The sequence below is a fragment of the Parasteatoda tepidariorum genome, chromosome 6, assembly GCF_982258835.1.
Source record: "Parasteatoda tepidariorum strain Cologne lab strain chromosome 6, Ptep-v5.0, whole genome shotgun sequence".
NCBI lineage: Eukaryota > Metazoa > Arthropoda > Arachnida > Araneae > Theridiidae > Parasteatoda > Parasteatoda tepidariorum.
Window position 1 is genome coordinate 102,998,752 of NC_141760.1, and position 22,002 is coordinate 103,020,753.

The 22,002-nt window shown below is 29.0% G+C and overlaps 1 protein-coding gene across 1 annotated transcript in view; it reads right to left on the reverse strand.

Moving 5' to 3' along the window:
- LOC107454842 (receptor-type guanylate cyclase Gyc76C) overlaps nucleotides 1-21,258 on the reverse strand; it is a 255,986-nt gene extending 234,728 nt beyond the window's left edge. The window contains exon 1 of the mRNA XM_087166312.1: nucleotides 19,401-21,258. Within this exon, the coding sequence (XP_087022438.1) occupies nucleotides 19,401-19,781 (381 nt within the window). The 5' untranslated portion in view covers nucleotides 19,782-21,258. The remainder of the gene's footprint in view (nucleotides 1-19,400) is intronic.
- Nucleotides 21,259-22,002: the final 744 nt, after the last annotated feature.

The window sequence follows — 22,002 nt, forward strand, 5'->3', positions numbered from 1 at the left end:
CTCAACATAAAAAACCAGCCTTAAAGCAAACTGATACATCAAAAATAAATGCTATGAATCAATAAATTGATTGGCAACTAATATTTTGGGTAACTTTCTTGTTAGCAATAATAAGACTGAAAACTATCGATCTAACTAAAAAAATATCGACATGCTTCCCATTATTAAAGACTTTTCAACATCGTTTTCATTTTCATCTTTGTTGTAATCTCATCGTTAAGATTGTGACCAATCAACGTTTTTTTATTATCGCTTTTTCTTACGCATCTCTACTACATATTTATCTTTCAATTCAACCCACTTCATTCTAAAGAATGTAATCAATCAAATTTATGTAAGGAAATATTCTGTTTCCCTTCGAATTTCTTAAGTACATTTATTTATGCAGTCGGTTGAATTACTCTTTTATTTTACTTTATAACCGTCGTTGAACAGCCGACCCAAATTTGAGTTTATGACTATTCATGTTCAACTCCGTAGCCTTGTAATTTTGAACTCAATCCAGAAGACAAGGGAGCTCCTGGATCCGTCTACCAGTGAGGATATTTTACTGTGGTCGGTGCTTGTTGAGGATAATACCAGATGGCGCTGAGTGCAAACAATTTTTTTATTATTTTTTTCTGCACTTCTTAAGTTACAGTTTAGATTTAACCACTGAACCACAATGAAATAAAATCCTTTTTATTATTACAAGCTGGATACGGAATTCATTTCGACCAGCAATTCATGGTATTCGAATCCAGTTCAACTCATTGGAATGCGAAAACTCTATCCACCCCCTGAGCCACCACATCTCTGGTAGAATTACTTGTATCTGTACAAGAAATGAGGTCGGACTTGATTTGGGATCCCGAGATATACGTGAAATAAAGAACAAAATTTGTTAAAATATTGAGAAAATATTAAAAATAATAAAAAAAATAATGACAAGAGAATAAAAATTATTAAAATTATTTTTTAAAAGTATTTAAAAAAAATATTCTTTATTTATCTATAATATATATATATATGCACAATAGTGTAAGGAGTGCTCAAGTGACTGGAAACGAAAATAGAACACATTAAGTAAAAAATATCTACGAAATAAAACATATCAAGCAAAAAAAAAGAAAATACAGAATAAAACACAAAACGAAATCTCTTAAAGTGTGTAGCGGATTTAAATGCACTTTAGGCGTACCGGAATCTTTCAAGAATGATTTAAAATATTTTTGTAATAAGATTGCCAGATTACAAAATATGTAAACAAAAGCGCAAATAGATTTAGAAGCGCAAATGGAGGTATCTTTTAGTTCGCGTTCTTGCTGCAGTACTGAAGCGAGTTTGATTTGCTCGTTACCTTGAATTGACCCGAAAATGGATGCGCGCAAGGTAATAATATAATGCTGGTAATAATTAATAAGTTTCGTAAAAATTTACATTTATTAAAAAAAAAGAGAGAGAGAGAGACATGTCTGATTTGCCCGAATTGGAATCGCACATGGTAAAAATATAAATTAAATAAACATATAAACGTTTTTTCGTTATGTATGTATTGCTTGATTGTTTTATTTTTACTTAATGTGTTTTATTTTCGTTTAATTTTTTTAGGGTCCCTCACATTATTGTATTGATATATTTTGCTTTGGTTATATTGATACAAAATTAGAAAGCACTCCTTTTTACGGATATAATCGTGTGAGCTGATGGAGAGATTATATATTTTCATTACTTTGTTTTCCGGATTTTTAGTATTTTATTTAAAAAATTTAAAAAAAAACATTTTTTTTCTTTTTTTTTTCATTAATATTTATTATTCCTCATGTCTTCTCTACATTTTTAACTTTCCTAAATATGTGATACTTCTTAATTTTCGCCTTTTCACTGACGAATTGCTAGCTGAAAAAAAAATACCTCATTTCATTGGGGTAAAGGGAAAAGAAAGCAGTTAGTATCATATATAGCTAACCAACTATTAAAATTAAGTTTTTTCAAGAAACTCAGATAACAATGGCATTCTTCTAACTTTTTCTAAAATATGTCAAAATAACGTTTCATAAACATTTAATGGAAAAAAAAATCCATTAAAGAAATCCTTTTTGCTGATTCCCCATAAAAGAAAGCCATTTTCGAATTTTCATAATTACTCTTTTGAAGTTACGCGTTTTTTTTCCATTCAAGCCCGAATTTCTATAATTTTTCTTAGTTTTTTTCTTCTTTTTAATTTGCAAACGACTAACTGTATGAAGTAATTCATTTTATTCGCCACAGTGAAAAGAAAATAGTTGGTATCACATCTAGTTTTGAATTTCAAAGTATCAACTATTAAAATAAATTTCTTTCAAGAAACGCAAATAAAAGAAAAGAAACAACAACATTCTTCGAACTTAGCTGTCAAAGTAACGTTTCATAAACATTTAAAAGGAGAAAAAAAAATCCCATTTGAGTAATCTTTATTGAGGAAAAACAGACTTCCCATAAAAGAAAACTATTTTGGAATTTTTGTAACGATTCTATATTGAAGTTTGTTGATCTTTTTCATTCATGCATTTCCCCCAAAATTTCTATGATATTTCTTAGTCCTTGGCATTGATAAATGGCTACCCTAGTGAAATAACTCACTTTATTCGACACACAGAAGATAAAAATGAGGTCTAGTTTTATGAAGAAAATAGCGGAAGTATAAAGAAGGCTTCCTGATAAGAGGGAGATAAAAAAGAAATTGAAGTAATCACTCTATCTCGGAATTACACTCTTCTCCGCAGAGAATATATTTATATATATATATATACAAGTGGGCAAAAATTGAGATAATAGAATGTTACGTTAGGGCTAATACAAACTCTAATTAAGCTTCACAGCGCATGCGCGAAAATTAACGTTATAAGATAACGTGCGCCTTTAATTCCAATTTTTGCATTACGTTTGGTTAAAAATTAAATTTAATGTTGTTTCCCAAATGCCGCACGTTTTAATGAGTGTGTTGATTTGATTGTGCTTTACATTATTTGTTTCTGAAAAAATTTTTTATTTTCATTATTATTTATTTGAATGAGAAGTAAGAAATGTGCGGTTGTATAAAAGAAAATGCTTATCATTAGTAATAAGACTTAATGTTAAACATTAAGATTAGTTACTAAAATATAGTTTTATATATTAGCTCATTCTGCATCTTTATAAACTACAACAAAAAATTTATTAGTCTAGCAATAGAACTTGGTAGTACGTACTAATTGAAATTATAAAAAAAAATAATAAGCAATTGACTAAAAAGCAAAACTAAAGAAATGGTACGAGTTCGATTTAAAGAAGCGTAAAAAATTGCCTTTCTATTATTGTTGGATAATAATGCTTAATTAGTTTTGGTAATAGGTTCTAATTGAAACAAAAAAATTTAGCTATGTACTAGAAAGCAAATTTAAATTATAAACGATATTAATACATTTAGGAATAAGGTTAAAAAATTTCCATGTTATTATTGTCTTCAATTATACTTAATTAATTTTAGTAATCGGTTCTAATTGAAATAAAAAAAATAAGCTATGTATTAAAACCAAATTTAATATATAAACAGTATTAATTCGCTTAGGAAAAAAGGGAAAAATTGCCATACTATTACTGTCGCCAATAATGCTTAATTAATTTAAGTAATCGGCACTGATAAAGACAAAAAAATGAGCTGTGCACTGGAAAGCAAAGTTAATTTATTAAAGGTATTAATACGTTTTGGAAAAACGTTAAAAATCGCCATACTATTACTGTCTCTAATAATGCTTAATTAATTTCAGTAATCAGTTCTAATTGAAACAATAAAATTGAGCTATGTACTAAAACCAAATTTAATATATAAACAGCATTAATTCGTTTAGGAAAAAAGGGAAAAACTGCCATACTATTACTGTCGCCAATAATGCTTAATTAATTTTAGTAATCGGCACTGAAAGAGACAAAAAAATGAGCTATGTACTAGAAAGCAAATTTAATTTATAAACTGTATTAATTCGTTTAGGAAAAAAGTAAAAAGTCGCCATGTTATTTTTGAACTAATTCAAAAGCATTCTAGAAGATAAGAGAAAACGAATCTGAAAAAGTATGTACTTCTCTCTTTGTATTTCAGTTTCATTGAAAATGCGTGTATAAATATTAAATTATGTTTATTCTAATTGCAATGTATATATTGTACACATACATTCATTTTGATTGATTGTATAGTACAATAATTTTAAAAGAAGATTGCAACAGCGTGAAAATATTAATTTTATAATTAAAATACTATTTGTGTACTTGGTAGAGCGAGAACTAAAGGCGAAAGTAAATAAAGCCACCTGACACTTGGCGCTAATTTAAGCTGATTAACACCAAAGTTATGATAAACGGTGTTAAACTGACTAATAGTTAGTAAAGCAAGAATTGGGGACTCAGGCAGGAATCGTCAGATAATGTTGGCAACGAACAGAAAACATTTATGTTTACTTTCGCTATCAGTTCTCGCCAAACTAAAGTTTGGTAGAAGTAATTTTATTACGAATTTTAAATTTAGACACTCTTACAGATTTTTTTTTAAACTATTGCACCTCGCAAATTTAAGAGTACAAATTGCATGCAAATATTATAACTAGCGATAGTAAGCTAAGTAAATATAGGAGTACAAGGCGCAAAATAAAAAAGGACAACCCTAAATAACTTTTGATCTAACAAACCAGATCTTCCCGTTCTAGGACTCAATCTTAATGGTTCGAAAGGGTGACCTCAAATATGATAATTAATTACAGTCTCTGGCCGTATTATTAAACGCACTATAAGATTCTATGCAAAATTATAATAATCAGGTGATACTATACAGCTGTACTGTTTTGATTCAGATGAAACCGGTTTGCATTTGTTGACGATCCTGTACCAATGGGTTGACATTGTAATGCAATACGTTAAAAATAAATACAAATAGGATGTATATAAAAAATCTCCCGAATAAAAATCCATTACACGTATGTTTAAGTATAAAAGTAGTGCCTATAAACTCGTGCAAAACATGTAATTATTAAAAAACTACAAAGCGTCTAATAATTTGATCTAATTATAATATGCTAATATATTGCTTGATATAATAAATATTCTATATTTAAATAATATATCGTCTAATTTAACCATTTGATACACTAACGTAAACAAGTGTAAACCGGTTTCAGTCACATAACAATAATAAAACTGTATAGTAACACCTAATAATTAAGTTTTTACGTAGAATCTTATAGTGCGTCGAATAATTTGATCAGGGCTTGTAGTGCATACGATATTAGTTAGTTAAGTAATTAGACACAAAAACATACTTTCTCTGAATAAACACACATTTTTTTCGACGGATTCAGATTTCTGATTCATAAATATGGAGGATTGTCGCAATCTGGGGAATATGGTTCTAATAGTTAGGTCAGAAGAACGATTAAAAGTTCGGACTTCTTAATGCTAATTCTACTTTTTGCGTATTTCAACAAATCGGATTTTTGTACAAAATTATAAAACTCGTTTATCTAAAGATAATTTCATGCAAAATATAACTTTTAGTAAATATTTATTATTTTATTTAAAAACATTTTTAAAAAAATTGAATATTAAGGTATACAATTTTTAACATTTATAAGGTAAACTTAACATTCATAACATCACAAAATTTGCATTCTGCCATTTAAAATTTCAATCTTTACAATGATTAAAAAAAATTGTATATCTTGTAATTCAAAACTTTTTCGATTGTTATTAAATAAAACAATAAAAAATACTAACTATTTACTAAAAGTTATATTTTGCATGGAATTATCTTTAGACAAACGAACTTTATAATTGTTTGTAAAAAGTTTTCTATTTGCTTAAAAAGTTCTCAAGATGTACTAAAATACACAAAAAGTAAAGTTAACGTAAAAAGGAAATAAATTAGTAAAAAGGAAATATTATATATAATGAATTTCTTCTACTATATGTTATTTACATTCTCTTAAAATATTTAAAGCATAAGTATATCATGCTATTTTAGTAAATTAAAGCTTTTATTCATTAGATTTTTTATTAACTCATGATTCTAATGTGAGAGTTGTTTTTTAAGTAAGAGCCTTTTGAAGAATAAAAACCAAACGAAATAAAATGTTCAAGAAGCAAATTTATTTTCAGAATTTTCAGATACGTTTCTCTTTTTTTCATAACAGTTGCCAAGTTTGCTTAAACACTTATCACACCTTACAACTAGATTTAGAATAACCCTCTTCATTTAAACTTACTACCTGCTCCGTTAACCACGAGGTGACTGCCGTTTTCACGTATTCGTCATCGTTGTAGTGATTGCCTCATAAATTATGTTTAATATATTGGAAAATATAAAAATCACTCAGAGCAATGTCTGGGCTGTAGGGAGGGGTGGTCCAAAACTTCCCAACCAAAAGAGTCCAATAAAGCTCGAATCTAAGCAGCGGAGAGTCATTGTCATGGAGTAGCAAAATTACCTGTCAGCATGGCAGGGAATTTTGCAACTTCACAAATCTGCCCTTCACAAAATATCTTTTTATAAAAACGGACCCTTCACAAAATATTTTATCTTTTAATCGGACCCTTCACAAATTTGTTTATCCTCATTATTGTTTTGTTAATTGAATAAACCTTTCCCGGGGAAGGAAAAAAAAGAAAGACGGTTCGAAACGAACTAAGTTTATACAAGTTTCCCTAAGTTTAAATTCCAAATGTTAGTATTCTAAGAAAATATTTCTACTTTCACAAACATCGTTTGCACATTCTTATTGATATTAAATGATTTTTTTCGTAAATAAATAATTGTTCAATTTGTATTTGTTCATAAAATTAATTAATAGAATATTATGTAAATAAAAATTTATTTGTGGCAATTTTTTAAATAAAATATTATAAATTTAAGAATTGTTTAAGTTTACTTAATGCGTAACACATTAAAAGTGATACATAACTAAGTTGTGTTATTTAAAATACGTCAATTGAAATTATTAAAAATATGTGAATGATTTTGTTTCCATTATTCGTCCTAGATGAATATTTTGCCTTGAGCAGTATAGGCTAAATGCCAAATATTTGCATGTTTCATCTTTAATTTAGTAGCAGCAATTGTTGAGCTTAATCTGGTATCTAATTTACAATTTAAAAACTTCTTCAAAAGGTTTTTAGCAATTTTTGCAATGACAGGACCCTATTTGCACAAATTCACAAAAGCAGGGCCCTGTTTGAAAGAATGTGATTTAACGATTATTTTGTATTCACATATTATGAGTAGTTTTTTCACAATTTTACAGAAACATGACCTTTCACAAAATGTCTGGACAGACCCCTGTTTTAAGAAAATCTTAAGCATATTTTTGTGCACTTTTTTTCATCTGTATTTTACATAAATAATCTTATTATACCAAAAATATGAAATTTTACTTTTCTTATTTTATCACACCATCTCTACAACTTTGGCTTAGGTAAAAAATTTTAATTAATAAAAATAAATTTCAAATGTTTTACAATACTGAAATACTAAACTGATTGTACTTTAAAAAATCCTTTTAGCTGCCCATTAAAGGAAAAAAAACTAAATATATATATAGCATCGGAAGGTTCAATAGAAGATTGAGCTATAGGAGGGGGGAGGGTGACAACTCTAGTATAAATGTGTCAAAGTATTTTAAAGTTTGAAAGATATTCAATATCAGTGACAGTTTCTTTGCTATGGAATTCAATAAAGCTTTATAAAAAGCAGAAAATATATTAAACTTGTCAAAGCCATAAAACTACGTATCCTATATTATTTATTGCATCCATTGAACATCGTTTTCTCTACTTTAACGATCCAAATGTCGTAAATGGTTCGAAAATTCCCGATAAAATGTCACCGACTATCAGCTACATTTCTGTTATGTGTTGACATCACTTTGCAGGAGGAGCAGTAACGGCCACTATAGACGGAAACTTATAAGATAGAACTAGTTTAATGAATGTCTCTGCAGCGTTGGAAAATAAAAACAATGCTGAAAATGGCTTATAAAAACGTTAAAGAAGGAAGTTTGAAGATCATTATAAAGATATAGAAGCGGTATTAAGACTTCATAAATATTGTTTATTTTGCTAGAGTTAAAGTTTTTTTTTTTTAATATTTTATAACCGTCGTTGAACAACCGATCCAATTTTATGGGTTTACGACTACTAATGTTCAACTCCGTAGCCTTGTCATTTTGAACCCAATCCAGAAGACAAGGGACAGGGGCTTGTCCAGACGTTTTGTGATAGGTCCTGTTTTTGTGAAATTGTGAAAAAATTACTCACATTCTTTCCACCAGGGTCCTGCTTTTATGAACGTGTGCTAAGAGGGTCCGGTTACGGCAAAAAACTTTTCCAAGGAGTTTTTAAATTGTAAATAGATACAAGATTATGCTCAGCACTGTAAAATTATAATTTAAAAAAATTAAATTTTTCAAAATAAACAGCAATTGCTGCTTCTAAATTAGCGATGCAACATACAAATATTCGGTATTTAGCCTATACTGCTGAACGCAGAACATTCATTTCGGACGAATAATGGAAGAATCGTCTGCCGAAGACAAAATTTAATTCGTTTACATCCGTCTTTCTTATTTTCTGCCCTGGGAATGGTTGATTCAATTAACAAAACAATAATGAAGATAAACAAATTTGCGACGGGTCCGATTAAAAAAAAATCATTTTTTGAAGGGTCCGTTTTTAAGCTAAAATATTTCGTGAAGGGCCCGTTTTTATGAAAAGATATTTTGTGAAGGGTCCGTTAACGGATCCAAATTTCTTCTAAACAGTCCCCTGAGGGAACTCCTGGATCGAGTAGTGGGAGAAATTTTGCCCTCGTGGAGGGCTCTTAGATGGAGCTAACCCGTATTTGCGTTACATGGAGAGGAAGACCGCGAGAACTTCCCACGGTTAGCCTGACGACAAGGGGACTCTAACCCATGATCCGTCTACTACTGAGAATATTTCGGTGTAAGCCGGTTGCAGAATTCGTATCGACTGGGATTCGAACCCGGTTCGTCCCAATGGAAAGAGAACGCTCTATCCCCTGAGCCATCGCGGCTCCGAGAGTTAAAATGATGATTAACAATCCAGCACAATAATCATTGAAGTATCATTCAATTCAATCAAGAAAGCATAGTGTCCCTCACCATGTTATTAGACGCACTATAAGATTTTGTGTAAAATCTTAATTATCAGGTGATACTATACAGCATTATTGTTTTTACGCGGCTGAAACCGGTTTGTACTTGCTTATGTTCGTGTATCAATTAGTTCACTTTGAAATGCAATACGTTAAAAAAATAATGTATTAATGCAAATAGGAAGTATATGAAAAATGTCCTGAATAAAAACCCATGACATGCGTGTTTAAATATAAAAGTATTGCCTATAAACTCGTGCAAAACATGCAATTAATAAAACACTACAGTGCGTCTAATAATTTGGTCTAATGATTATGATATACTAATATAATACCAGATATAATAAATATTCTATATTTATATAATATATCGTCTAGTTTATCCTATCGTTGAATTTATATTATATATCGTCTAATGTAACCAATTGATACACGAACGTAAACAAGTGCAAACCGGTTTCAGTCTCGTAAAAACAATAAAGCTGTATAGTATCACCTGATAATTATGATTTTACATAGAATCTCATAGTGCATCCAATATTTTGGCCACGGATGCAATTAGTTGGATGATGAGTTCAAAAGATATGGTAAATGCATTTTTTTTAATTTTGTGCTAGATGAAATTGTGAAAAACTTAAAATTATGAAGTATTTTCCTGTTCAATAATAATTGGCGTGTAGTAATAGCCTTTAAATTGTAAGCGAAATTAATCATTAAAGTAATATTAGTCTAAGATCAATAATAAGAAAGGAAAGTTGCTCTATTTTTTGGCTTTTGTTTATGTTTAGGCTGGAATGTATAAAATTGACGGAAACATTGTTAAAATCGCTAAAGCATAATAATTTAAAAAAAGGTAAAAACTACTTTCTTTATAAAAAAAAACTTTAATTTTCAGGTTTTTATGCTTCAGTACAGTTATAAACTGGCATAGCAATTGGCATTAAATCATCATTAAAAATAGAAGTCATGGTTCGGAAATATTGAGAAATAAAAATATATTAGTTTATAATACTGTACTTAAATTATAAAGTAAATTCTAAAAATAAAAAGAAAAGAAATAAAATAAGGGGAAGATTTTTAAAAAGATAAGAAAACTGAAATAATTTCGTCATATGACATTTCATTCCTAAATTTTTTATCATTTTGTAAGGATTTTTAAGGCAAGATCGGCTCGTAAATAACTTCCGCATTTAAAGGTATAATAAAAGAACTATAAAACCTTACCAATCACATTAATTTAGAAACTATATTAAAGTACGAGAAAGATGACGTACTGATAGAAAAAACAAATCTGATTTGATTTAAAACTAGAAAAAAGAGAAACTAGAGGTCATTTTGACCTTTTTTTTTTTTTACATTTCTTATTTTGTTTTTGAAGATCGAAGTGGGCTTTGAAGCTAATTCGTAGCTAGATTTTTCATAAAATGCGTAAGTATACAGTATCAAAATTTTATTTGCTTAGGTTGATTATTAAAACAAATAATCATAGAAATACCTCAAACAGTTAAAAAGGGTTCATTTTCTTACCCCAGTAAGAAAAATATTTATTTTTCAAGCCCTTTTTTTTTTTTTTTTTTGATTTTGCAATACTTTAAACTTAGGGAAGATAATTTGTAAAACAAAAATCGGGATCAATCGTGTTAAAAAAAACGTCAAGCAATAGTTTCCGTTAAATTATACGGTATCTTCGAAAGCTTAATAGAGCTTTTATTGAATTACAAATACGTTATTTTGCTTAATTATTTTCTTTTAAAAAAATAAATAAAAAACTGATTACTCTGAATAAATTTTGATCTAATGATTGGATGTTCACATTCTAGGTCTCCATCTTAATGACTCGAAGGGGTGACCTCAAATATGCTAATTAATTAGTGCAGACGATATTTTAAATTGCGAAATCAGACACAAAAACGTACTTTCTCTAACTCAACATGCTTTTTTTCGACAGATTCGGATTTATGACTCCCTAAATATAGGGGGGTAATCGCAATCTGGGAACTATGGTTCCCATAGATTGGGCAGGAGAAGGATCCAAAGTTTGACCCTTTAATGTCAATTTTATTTTATCTTTTATTAGCTTTGCACACAGTTATAAAATTCATTTATCAAAAGATATTTCCACGGAAAAATGTAAATTTTAGTAAATATTTACTAATTTTTATTATTTTATTTTATAACAGTCGTAAAACTTTTGAATTGTGAGGAATATAAATTTTTACATAATTTTAAAGTAACTAATTTTATATGGCAAGTTACAAAATTTGAGATAAATTGGTTGTATAGTTCCTGGGAAATCATATTTTAAATACACGACTTTTTTGAAATTCGATTTCTCAGGAGCTATTCAACCGATTTAGCCTAAATTTGGTCTTTTACCTAGCAAATTAGATACTTTAAAATAATGTAAAACATTGTATACATAACAATTCTGTTCTTTTTCGACTATTTCTATGTAACATAATAAAAATAGCGAATATTTACTAAAATTTATTTTTTGCTTGGATTTATCTTTGGATAAACGAGTTTTATAACTCAGTCCAAAAATGTATCAATTCGCTTAAAAAGTTCTCGAGATATAGTGAAATACGCAAAAAATAAAATTAAGATTATGGGGTTTAAAATTTGGATCGCTCTCTTGACCAAACTATGGGGGCCCTATTTCCCAGATTGTGGCTACCCCCTATATCTTGGTGGTCGAAAGTTCGAGTATGTCGAAAAAAAGGGCATATTAATTCAGAAAAAGTACATTTTTGTGTCTGATTTCGTAACTTAAAATATCGTCTGCACCAATTAATTAGCATATTTGAGGTCACCCTCTCAAATCATTAAGACGGAGTCTTAAAACGTGAAGATCCGATCAAAAGTTATTCAGGATCTTCCTTTTTTTTTATTTTGCGCACTTTACATCCTGATTATAAACAATTATTTCTGACAAGCAAAAGCCGCTGATTTATAGTTATTGCCATGTCAAAATACAAAGATATTGCATGACGAACAAGCCACATAACTTTGACTTCATGTTTTTTGTTTTTAACTGACATAAACACAACAAGAAGAAAAATTTAACACTCAGCACATTTCCACGGATTCTGAAGTTATAATTGAGCTAATGTTATACACAATGAATCAAGGGATATTTCCTTCTTATGTTCTAATTTGAAAAAAAGAAAACAAGCAATAACAAATTTAAAAACAAACGAACATTAAAAAAAAAAAAATTAAATTAAAGTTGTGGTTGCCTAATTACGACCACTAGTTTCCCCTTGGTCAAATGCTTTTTCCTCCACGAAACTTTAACATTTTAATCCACTGGCGGTTTAGCAAATGGCCAAAATTAGAAGAATGTTTCTCCCCAAAATACTATTTCCCTATCTGATAACATGGAAAAATTTGCTTGCGGAGAAAACTGCATTTTAAAATACGACTTGCAGTGGGTTAAGATATGTTGTGTGCTAAGAATATTACATTCCATTGTCATTAAAAAATTGACAGTTTTTTTTTTCTTTTAATTTTTTTTTTACTCTCTAAAAATATTTATGCATTATCTTTTAACAATTCAGCAATTAAAAAATCATTTAATTTGGAATAACATTTAGGGGCAAATTATCCCCAAAGAGAGGTTTTGGCCTAAATGCGGCTATTCAAACCTCAACATTAAAATGACATAATTGCATTTGTTTCCCAAACTGCAAAACAAAATAATGGTTTAACAACACATTTATTAATAAAAAACCTTTATTTTAAAAAGTAATAGCTTCCAAAATAAATTTTGAATTTTTTTTAATTATTAATTTTCAATTTTAAGTAATTTTTGATATCCTGCTACGACTTTACATAAATGCGTAGATACAGATTTGTATTATTAAAAAAAATTCTTCTCTAGCGTGAAAAGGAAGTGGAAGTTATTTATGACCTAATTTTATAACAATCACTAAATAAAATTGGGATATATTTAAATATGTTTTCAGTGTATAATTTAAACTAAAAGTGTCTTTCTGTAATAAAAACTTTGATTTTTAGTGACAAACTAATAAAAATCATACATCTTTTATGATTTCTAAATTTTCTTTCATTTAATACATGGTATTAAATAAGATACATATATGGTATAAATTTATGGTATTAATATATGGTATTAAGATACGATATGATATTAAACGATACAAAGTATACGCTTTGTATCACTCCTTGGTTGAGTATTTAGTTCATTTTATTTAGACTTAATTAAATTAAATTAAATTTTCCTGATATTTCTAATTTTAAATAATGTTTGACAAATAAATAAAGCATCCTTCTAGAATATTTACATTGAGGAAAAAAGTATGGTTAAAACTACCATAATATGTTAAGCTTTACCACGTTTCTGGCTATATGGGAACGCTAAAAAGCTAAGTAATTTTTACCGAAGCGTTTTGATAAATATTTTGGTAAAATTAGCAATTAAATAGGATTCTATAATACGTGAGTTTGGAAAATGTGGTAAATTTATGTAGCTTTATTACGATACCAAAGCTTGGAAAGAAAACACTTTATTCGGTTAAATTAACTTTTCAGTTTTGCATTTTTATCTTAATGTGCGATCATAAGAATTTCTGTGAAAACCAGAATTTCTGGTATACCGTTACCATATGAACGGAAAATTACCAAATGATTGATTTAAATACCTCATAATTTAGTTTTATTAACCAGAATTATGATTTTTTTTATTCTACCAGAAATGCCATTACCATAAAGTTATCAGATTCTTTTTCCGTGTATGGTTTTCTTCTCAAACAATAAAAAGTGACGGGAGATTATTCATAACTACATCTAAGAACGTTCATAAACTTTGGGATCGTTTTAATTAAATAATGTATTTAAAAAACAACAATTTCATACGAGATAGTTGTTAAGAGGGATATTAAAAGTTCAATTTTGAAAATGATAAGAAGGGTGATTTTATTATATCAGAAGGGTGATTAAGTCTATGTTTACTTAATAATATTGTTTACATAAGAAGTGGATAAGTGAGGAGTGGATAATGGATAAGCGTTCTAAGTGAACTTAATTTCTTGAGAAATCAATTTTAAAGATGCCTCAAATTTAGAATATAATTACCAGTTAAGTAAATATATTCAGTAAAAAATTTTTTAAATCACGTTAGTTTAAGGGTATCATTATTCAAACCATACAACAAAAAAAAGTAGAAAATATGAATGAAATATCCTTGCATTACAGTTTTAAAATAAATACACAGATTATTAGAAAAAAATAGTAAGTCAGTAAAAATAATTTATTAATCTCTTAATTGAAGCAAAAGGATGAAACTATTATTAAAATGTTCCTAATTTTTATCCAAATCATCTATTAGTATTATTTTGCCCTAGCTAAACGAAGTTGTTTTTACAATTTTATTTTATAATCGTTGTTGAACTGCCGACCCAATTTTGGGTTTACAATACTAATGTTCAACTCCATAGCCCTGTAATTTTGAATCTATCCAGAAGACAAGGAAACTCCTAGATCAGTGCCCCCAGATGTATTGATTTGTTATGGGAACATAGAGGACTTTGAGACTTGACAAATTTAACGAGCATCAGTCGCCATTTACTACACGGGGAGTCTTCGGCGAGGATCGAACCCCCGACCTCTTGGACATGGGTCCAGTGTCCTACCAACCAGACTATCCCGGCCCTAAACGAAGTTGTTTGACCATTCTAGACATTGAAGCACACTTTAACCATTTGAGTCACTGTCGAAGAATCCCAAACAGCGCAGCCGTGCTTTCTCTAAATAAGTACGAAAAGACTCAAGCAGCGTTATAGCACTTGTTTTATTTTCTGTCGAGAAATACTAAGCAGCGCGATAGTGCTTCTTTATTTTACATCGATGAATCCCAATCGAGGCAATAGCGCTTCTTGTATTTGTTAGGTAACGTGTCTCTTTCTCACAGCTCCGTCACATTTATTGCAGTTTGCAAAGCGATCGGATGTATTCTTGTATGTATTCTTCGGATTGCTTATCATTGTTAATAATGGTGTGTTTCAAAATGATAAGACGAAACCAAAACAAAAAGTAAGGAAATCTGAGTGCGCGACTTCAACAATTGGTAACGCACCGTCAGTTGTCTACAATGTTCGAAATGTACTGGTTTTCTCGATATAAAATCTCAACAGCGCGAACACGCTACTTGGGACTAAAACGGTTAATATTCATAAGCGTTTCCCCAGTATTTTTCAATTCACTAGATCATGGGTCGCCAAACTTTTTTCATCATCGACCCCTATATAATTTTTCGAAATCTCCATCGACCCCCAGAAAAGTATTTTTCCGTTAATTAAGATAAAACTCTATGAGATACTGTGTTTGTACATTTATTTCATGATTTAAACATTTATTAAAGTAATACGAGTAGTACATTGTGTAACAATAGTTTTATGAAAAATATAATAATGTTGAAATTTAAATACCTTAATATTTATTAAATATTAAGTAATTATAAATAAGTAGAAATAATAAGTAAAGTAACTACAGATTTATTGCTTCTTAACCAATGAGATGAGTGTGCCTGGTGTTTTTTTGCAAGGTTCGCTATATTGGGTTCAAAATTAGTCAATTTTAATTTTAAATCCCCTCGTAACTCCACATTTAATTTATTTCTGTACTTAGTTAAGATTGAATTTACGTGACTGAAACCGGCTTCAACCATATAGGAACTTGGAAATACTATCATAAATGGCTGAGCTATTTCATAAAGTTCTACATATTTTTGCATTATATTTATATTTGTTCAAAATTTACTTATTGTTAAATTTTTAAAACGCGTCTTTGCTTCAAGATCCGATAATAATTAACCAAACTCATCTTGCAGGTTGATGTCCACGTTTTTGATGATGCATTTATTAATTTATGTTCTATAAAGAAACTCATATTAAGTCAATTATAAAAAAAATTCACAAATTTTACATACTCAATTAGATATTTGGGATTTACGTATTAAGAACTGTTTCTTCTTCGACTGTTCCGATTCGGATCGACCCCCTGGCTCAGATCGACCCCCAATTTTGTTAAATAGACCCCTGGGGGGTCTATATAGACCACTTTGGCGACCTCTGCACTAGATGAAGCGAGAAGGTATAGCTCATTTAAGGGAATTTGGGGATACAATTAAATTCGAAATTATCTTTTACGAAGCACCAATATAAATATTTATGTTTTAAGTTTGAAAGCTCACCGGGCAAAAATGACAAAAACAATTTTAAAATTTATGTAGCTGTGAATCTTCATTATTGTAATTTAAATGTTTGCTTAAACTTTTTTTTTCAACATTCAACTTTGCTAAATGCAAGATATCAATGTCTTAACTAGGTAACTTAAATTATGTTTAAGTTAATATTGTTAAAATAAGTTTTAATTCCGCAATTGCATTTTAACCCTCTTTTATTCTAACTTAGTGTTGCAGCCTATGCGTTTTACAATCAATATTTATCCGCATATTTAAGCTTTAAATTTTATCCTTTGCTTTAGTGAACATTTAAGTATTATACTTTAAGAAATTTTTTTATTTTTTAAATATCTTAATTGTTTAAAAAGAGTGCTATAGAGTTGTCAAAAACATTAAATGAGATGTTTCTATTGCATTACGAATGCCGGAATTATCAACTCGAGACATTGTCATATATTTCCTCGAGTTCTTTTTTCAATCTAGCATATCATCTACCACCAAAACTTTCGTCAAGCATACATATGATTGATAAAACTTGTTGAATGTCGGTAAAACTTGTATATCTTGGAAAAATATTTTGGCACATCTAATTATGATTCTGTAAACGTGAAATCTTAAGGTATTGTAAAAATGTTTTTATAAGATACTTAATGTCAGCTTGTATCTATTACTATTAAGTGTATCTACTTTGTTTTTAAGTAAATTCTATTAAAACGGAGTTATGATATTAATTAGTTTCTCAAGAGTAGATTAATAAAATATACAATAATATTGATAGATGAAAAATACTTATGTGCAAAATAATGGTTATTATCTCTATAAAATACATGTATCTTTCAAATTACTTTACTCTAAAAACGTATCTTGAAATATATATAAATGTTTTGTAAAATTACTTTAGAAATAGCCTTTATGCTAAATGAAATTTTAAAATCTTATTATTAAATCATATTTCTCTCATATTTTTCCTTCTGTTCTAATTACTAGAAAAATTACCCGTTATTTAAATGAAATATAGTTAACAGTTTTATAAACACCTGAAGAGAAACTTTTATAATTTATACATTAATTAAAATAAGCTATACTGATTTACTAAGCTTCTACTCCCCAAATTAAAAAATACTTAAGTTTTTTATTAAATTCTCTACAAATATTCCTGAAACTAGATTAGTCAAGCATAAAATAATTGTTTAATTATTTTTGATTGTTAAAAATAAAAAACTATAGCAAGAGCGATAAAGGCAGACGATTTATATGGCTACAGCCAAGGTATGGTTTATACATCGCGACGTTAATAAAGAGTAAGGCTAGAAGGTTTGTATTCAAATCAGGGGATTTTGATGGCAAATCGAGATGCAATTCTTACATTTCTGTGGGCTTATTACCATCTTGAAAAATAAAACTATTAATCGAATACTTATGACGCTTCAAAGAAAGATAAAAAGAGTAATCCAGAATATCAAAATAAACATTCTGGCTCTTATTTGTAGCCATCTTGGTGACTATCTATCCATAGTATCATTAGGAACATCATCCACCTTAGTAACCTTTAAAAGGAACAACAACAACAAAAAAAAAGCTCAAAACGTCAGAGCTACACTGCATTGCTTTTTATGATATCTCGAGGGTTACTGATTTTTTTCCAGTGATTTTTAACTAGAAATGCCTATTTTATTTAATATCATAACCATCATGTTTTTTTTTTAAATCTTTTTTCATAATTTGGAAGCAATATATATAATAATATATTAATAATAATATAATATTACATTTTGTTTTCACAAGATCTTACGCGAAGAATTAACGCAAGATTCCTGACTAAGTGACTATACCATATGTGCCCAATATTGATTTCCACTGAATTACATTAAGTTAATCATATATATAGGATAATTATTCTTTATTCAGAAATATCGCATTAATTTATACCAATAGATGTGTCTTGATAACGACTATTGGTTTTCCCATCTTGCATGCATAATTTATAAAAGATTTAGCTAAATAGACAAAAAATTAATCTGAAGTAATATAAAGCACAATTAAGAGATGAATTACAACAAGACTGAAATAAGTTAGGATTAATTTCACACAGGAATGTCAGGTTTTGAATTAAACAAGGAGCGAACGATTATATCATTAAAATCAAATTATATTTCATCTGTTATTACTCAGAGAAAGTTAAATAAATAGAATAACGAACTTTACTGATAATATTTTACTTAATAGTCATCAATCAAATAAATTTAAACACGTGTACGTTAATTTTGAAAAATAAAATATTTACAAAGATAACAAAGACCGGTTTTTTTAAAAAATTAAATCATGTTTTATTAATAAAATCCAACCAGTTAGGCCTTTTTCCAAAAAGACCAACTTTTTTACAACCCTGATTACAATGACAAAATGATGTAATTTTTTCATGATAAACCTTTTTTTAGCATAATCATTGATTATTTAAATGGTAAATTGATAAATTAGTTAATAAATTTATTAATTAAATTTTGAATTCAATTATGATTATTTATTATTATTGTTGCTCAATACATTTATTGCGAAATAACCATGTATTAAAAGTCAAAAACTAGTAAATTGTAATTGTATTAATTAGAAAAATATATATATCACTTAGAAAAATACATCTGTTCTGTTGTATTATACCCGAAATTTATTATATTTGCCAATGAAACCGGCAAAAACTATTTTTGCCGGGCTTTTTTAATCGGTTGTAACTATGTTTAAACCCCCCTTTCCCGTAAAATATTGCTAAACCGCTGATGCGATTTCTGCACGTAGAAAAAAAATTTGCTGAATTTGTAATCAGGCGGAATTTTCTATGTAATCAGGCGGATTTTTTTTTCTTCTGAAAAAAATGCATATACTTTTTATACTATTTTTTTTTGTATAATTCTTTTAAGTGGTTAACAGAAAAATTTCGCATAAATAGTTACTGTACTTTAAATACCTAACATAAGGTTTAAGATGCACTTCATATTAGTCTAATTTAAAAGAAGAAAAAAAAAAAGAGAGGAAGTAATATGTACTTACATACGATATCATAGGCAGATTCACGGAAGCTGATACGGTCGCTTCCACTTCACATGAATTTTCTGGTCCAAAAAAGGCAACAACACCTTTGCGCCACATGTTAATAACGGCGTTCGTACCCAAAAGTGTTTCACCCCTAGTGTCCTCATATATGAACTCCAAGGTATAATTATCGGGCAATATCTTCCGCTCATTCACTTGTTTCACTGCATATGTCATGGCACCACTGATAATGATACCTTGTCGTGGCTTCCCATGCATGTTAGCCAGGTAGCCAACAGTTAAGTTGATATGGCCACTGGCATACACTTTGCTAAACGTCAAAACATAGACTAGATAAACCAAGACTATTTTCATCAGGGAACTTGAAATAAGACTCATTGAGAAAAATTCATACTAAACCTGTCATGATTGATTGTCTGTCGTAATGAAAATAGAATGATGCAGCGTGATGTTATTCTAATTTCAGTCATTTTCACTGTTTTGCATCGTGTGAAAACATAAATAACGAGCAAACATTTATATAAACGACACTTAAAATTTGTTTCCAATATTTTTTCTTCTTCTCACAATATCACGGGGTGGATTATAACATTTAAAAGATTCAACTAGTTTGATATCACAATATTTTGTTACTGATAAAATAAAAAAAATATTTCAATAACTTTCAAATAATATGATTTATAATTTTGTTTTTCGCAGAAAACACTCAAAATGACAAAAACAGCAAATTATATGTTTCGTTCAAAGATATGTTTTAAAACAATAAATGCCTTTTATTCCAACATGCATAAAAATCTTGATACGTCTATTCTCATAAAAACAAAACGCCAATAAAATATTCCGATCATCAATCAAATATCATAATATTTTCAAACATCAATCGGCAGAGATGCAATATTTTTCGCCATCAATCAATCATAATAGTATTTTCAAACATCAATCAGCAAACACACAATATTTTCAGTCATAGTAATGATATTTTTCGAATATCATTCGTTGGCATACAATATTTTCAGTCATACATCTATTTTAATGATATTTTTCGAATATCATGTCGTTGGCATACAATATTTTCAGTCAATCACATTATTTTTAAACATAAATCCGTAGTCACTGGATTTTAATCATCAATCCATTGGCACAAAATAATTTTTCACTTTTTTTAAATAAAAAATACTGATAATTATCGGCTTCACGAATAAAAACAATGAACACCATTCAGCAATTTCCAACAAGCAAGGAACATTCAAGAGTTAATTTAAATAAATTATTATTCCAAACATAAAATAAAAATCAGCCTAGAAATTCCCAGCGACTGAATAATCATAAGCAATCATTGCTGAATGCCGTATGAGATATCTCTCGCCGTCATTCAGCATTTCTAAACACTAAGTGAGTTATTTATCTATCTTAAACCGTCAACTCTTGAGAAACATTTGGCGATCTTAGCTGATAACACCGCTGAAATACGGCTGGGATAAACAATCCAACAACTTGTTGCGTGTTCGAGAAAACTTTTCATCACTTCTATAAAAATCAAGCGTTCGCGATTAAGTTATTCTTATAATATCACCATTTCTAATCTAGGTGATTTCTTTCAAAACTAAATCCCTCGTTGGCAGTTGATCGAACTTGGGAAGAAAACGATATTTCATGTGGGGCAACATTCGAAGTTTTGTTCTTTTTTTTCTTCCTCTTTCAGTTAATGTAAGCAATTGAATAACCTCGCCCACTATCAGTTGAAAGCGAAGACAGCTGATAATTCCATGCCATTTCTCTAAGAGAGGGGGAAGAGTAAGTACCTAGGTCCCGTTCAGGGCGAATCTGTTCGCTGGAATGCCGAACGACCTGCGCGCCCGTTCGCTCACAAGGCGGTATACAAAGTGAAAAGAATACCGTCGCTGTCGCAAACGGCGCACGTTTTTTTCTCTCTATTCTTGTTACGTCAGCGCTTCGCAATTTGATGACACGTGGTTTGATGAAACAGGTAAAAAGCCAGTGGAGCAAAAAAGAGAATAAATGGCATAAACGAGTTATCACTTCAGAGCGAAAAGCCTGTAATGAGCGTCTTTCGAGTTATTTCATTAGCTCGATTATTTTTTTCTTCTATTGGCGAAGAAAGATTTTATCTTAAAGAACTTTTATTAATAAAAACTATTGTTATTTAACGTTATTATTTTTTAAATGCAAAATGTCATTGTTAAAATTAATAGAAAAAATGTGGAAATTGTGTAAAGTCATAATTCAAAACGTTATAAGCAATATGCTATTTTGTATTTAGTTTGCTGAATCCGTATCTGAAAGCATTATATGAATTTGTTTATTTTTTTTAATATCAATTGAAGAAGTTATAATTCACATGAAATATTAAAAATATTCTTTTGAATAAACATATACATCGATTTATAAATTGGTACACCAATGTCAACATATTGAGTAATTAAACAACAACATTAAGTTACATATTTTTGAAAAACAATTTTTAAGAAAATTCGTATACCAATGTCAACATATTAAGTAATTAAACAATAGCATTAAGTTTTATATTTTTGAAAAACAATTTTTAAGAAAATACATAGGAATTAAGAAAAAACATAAT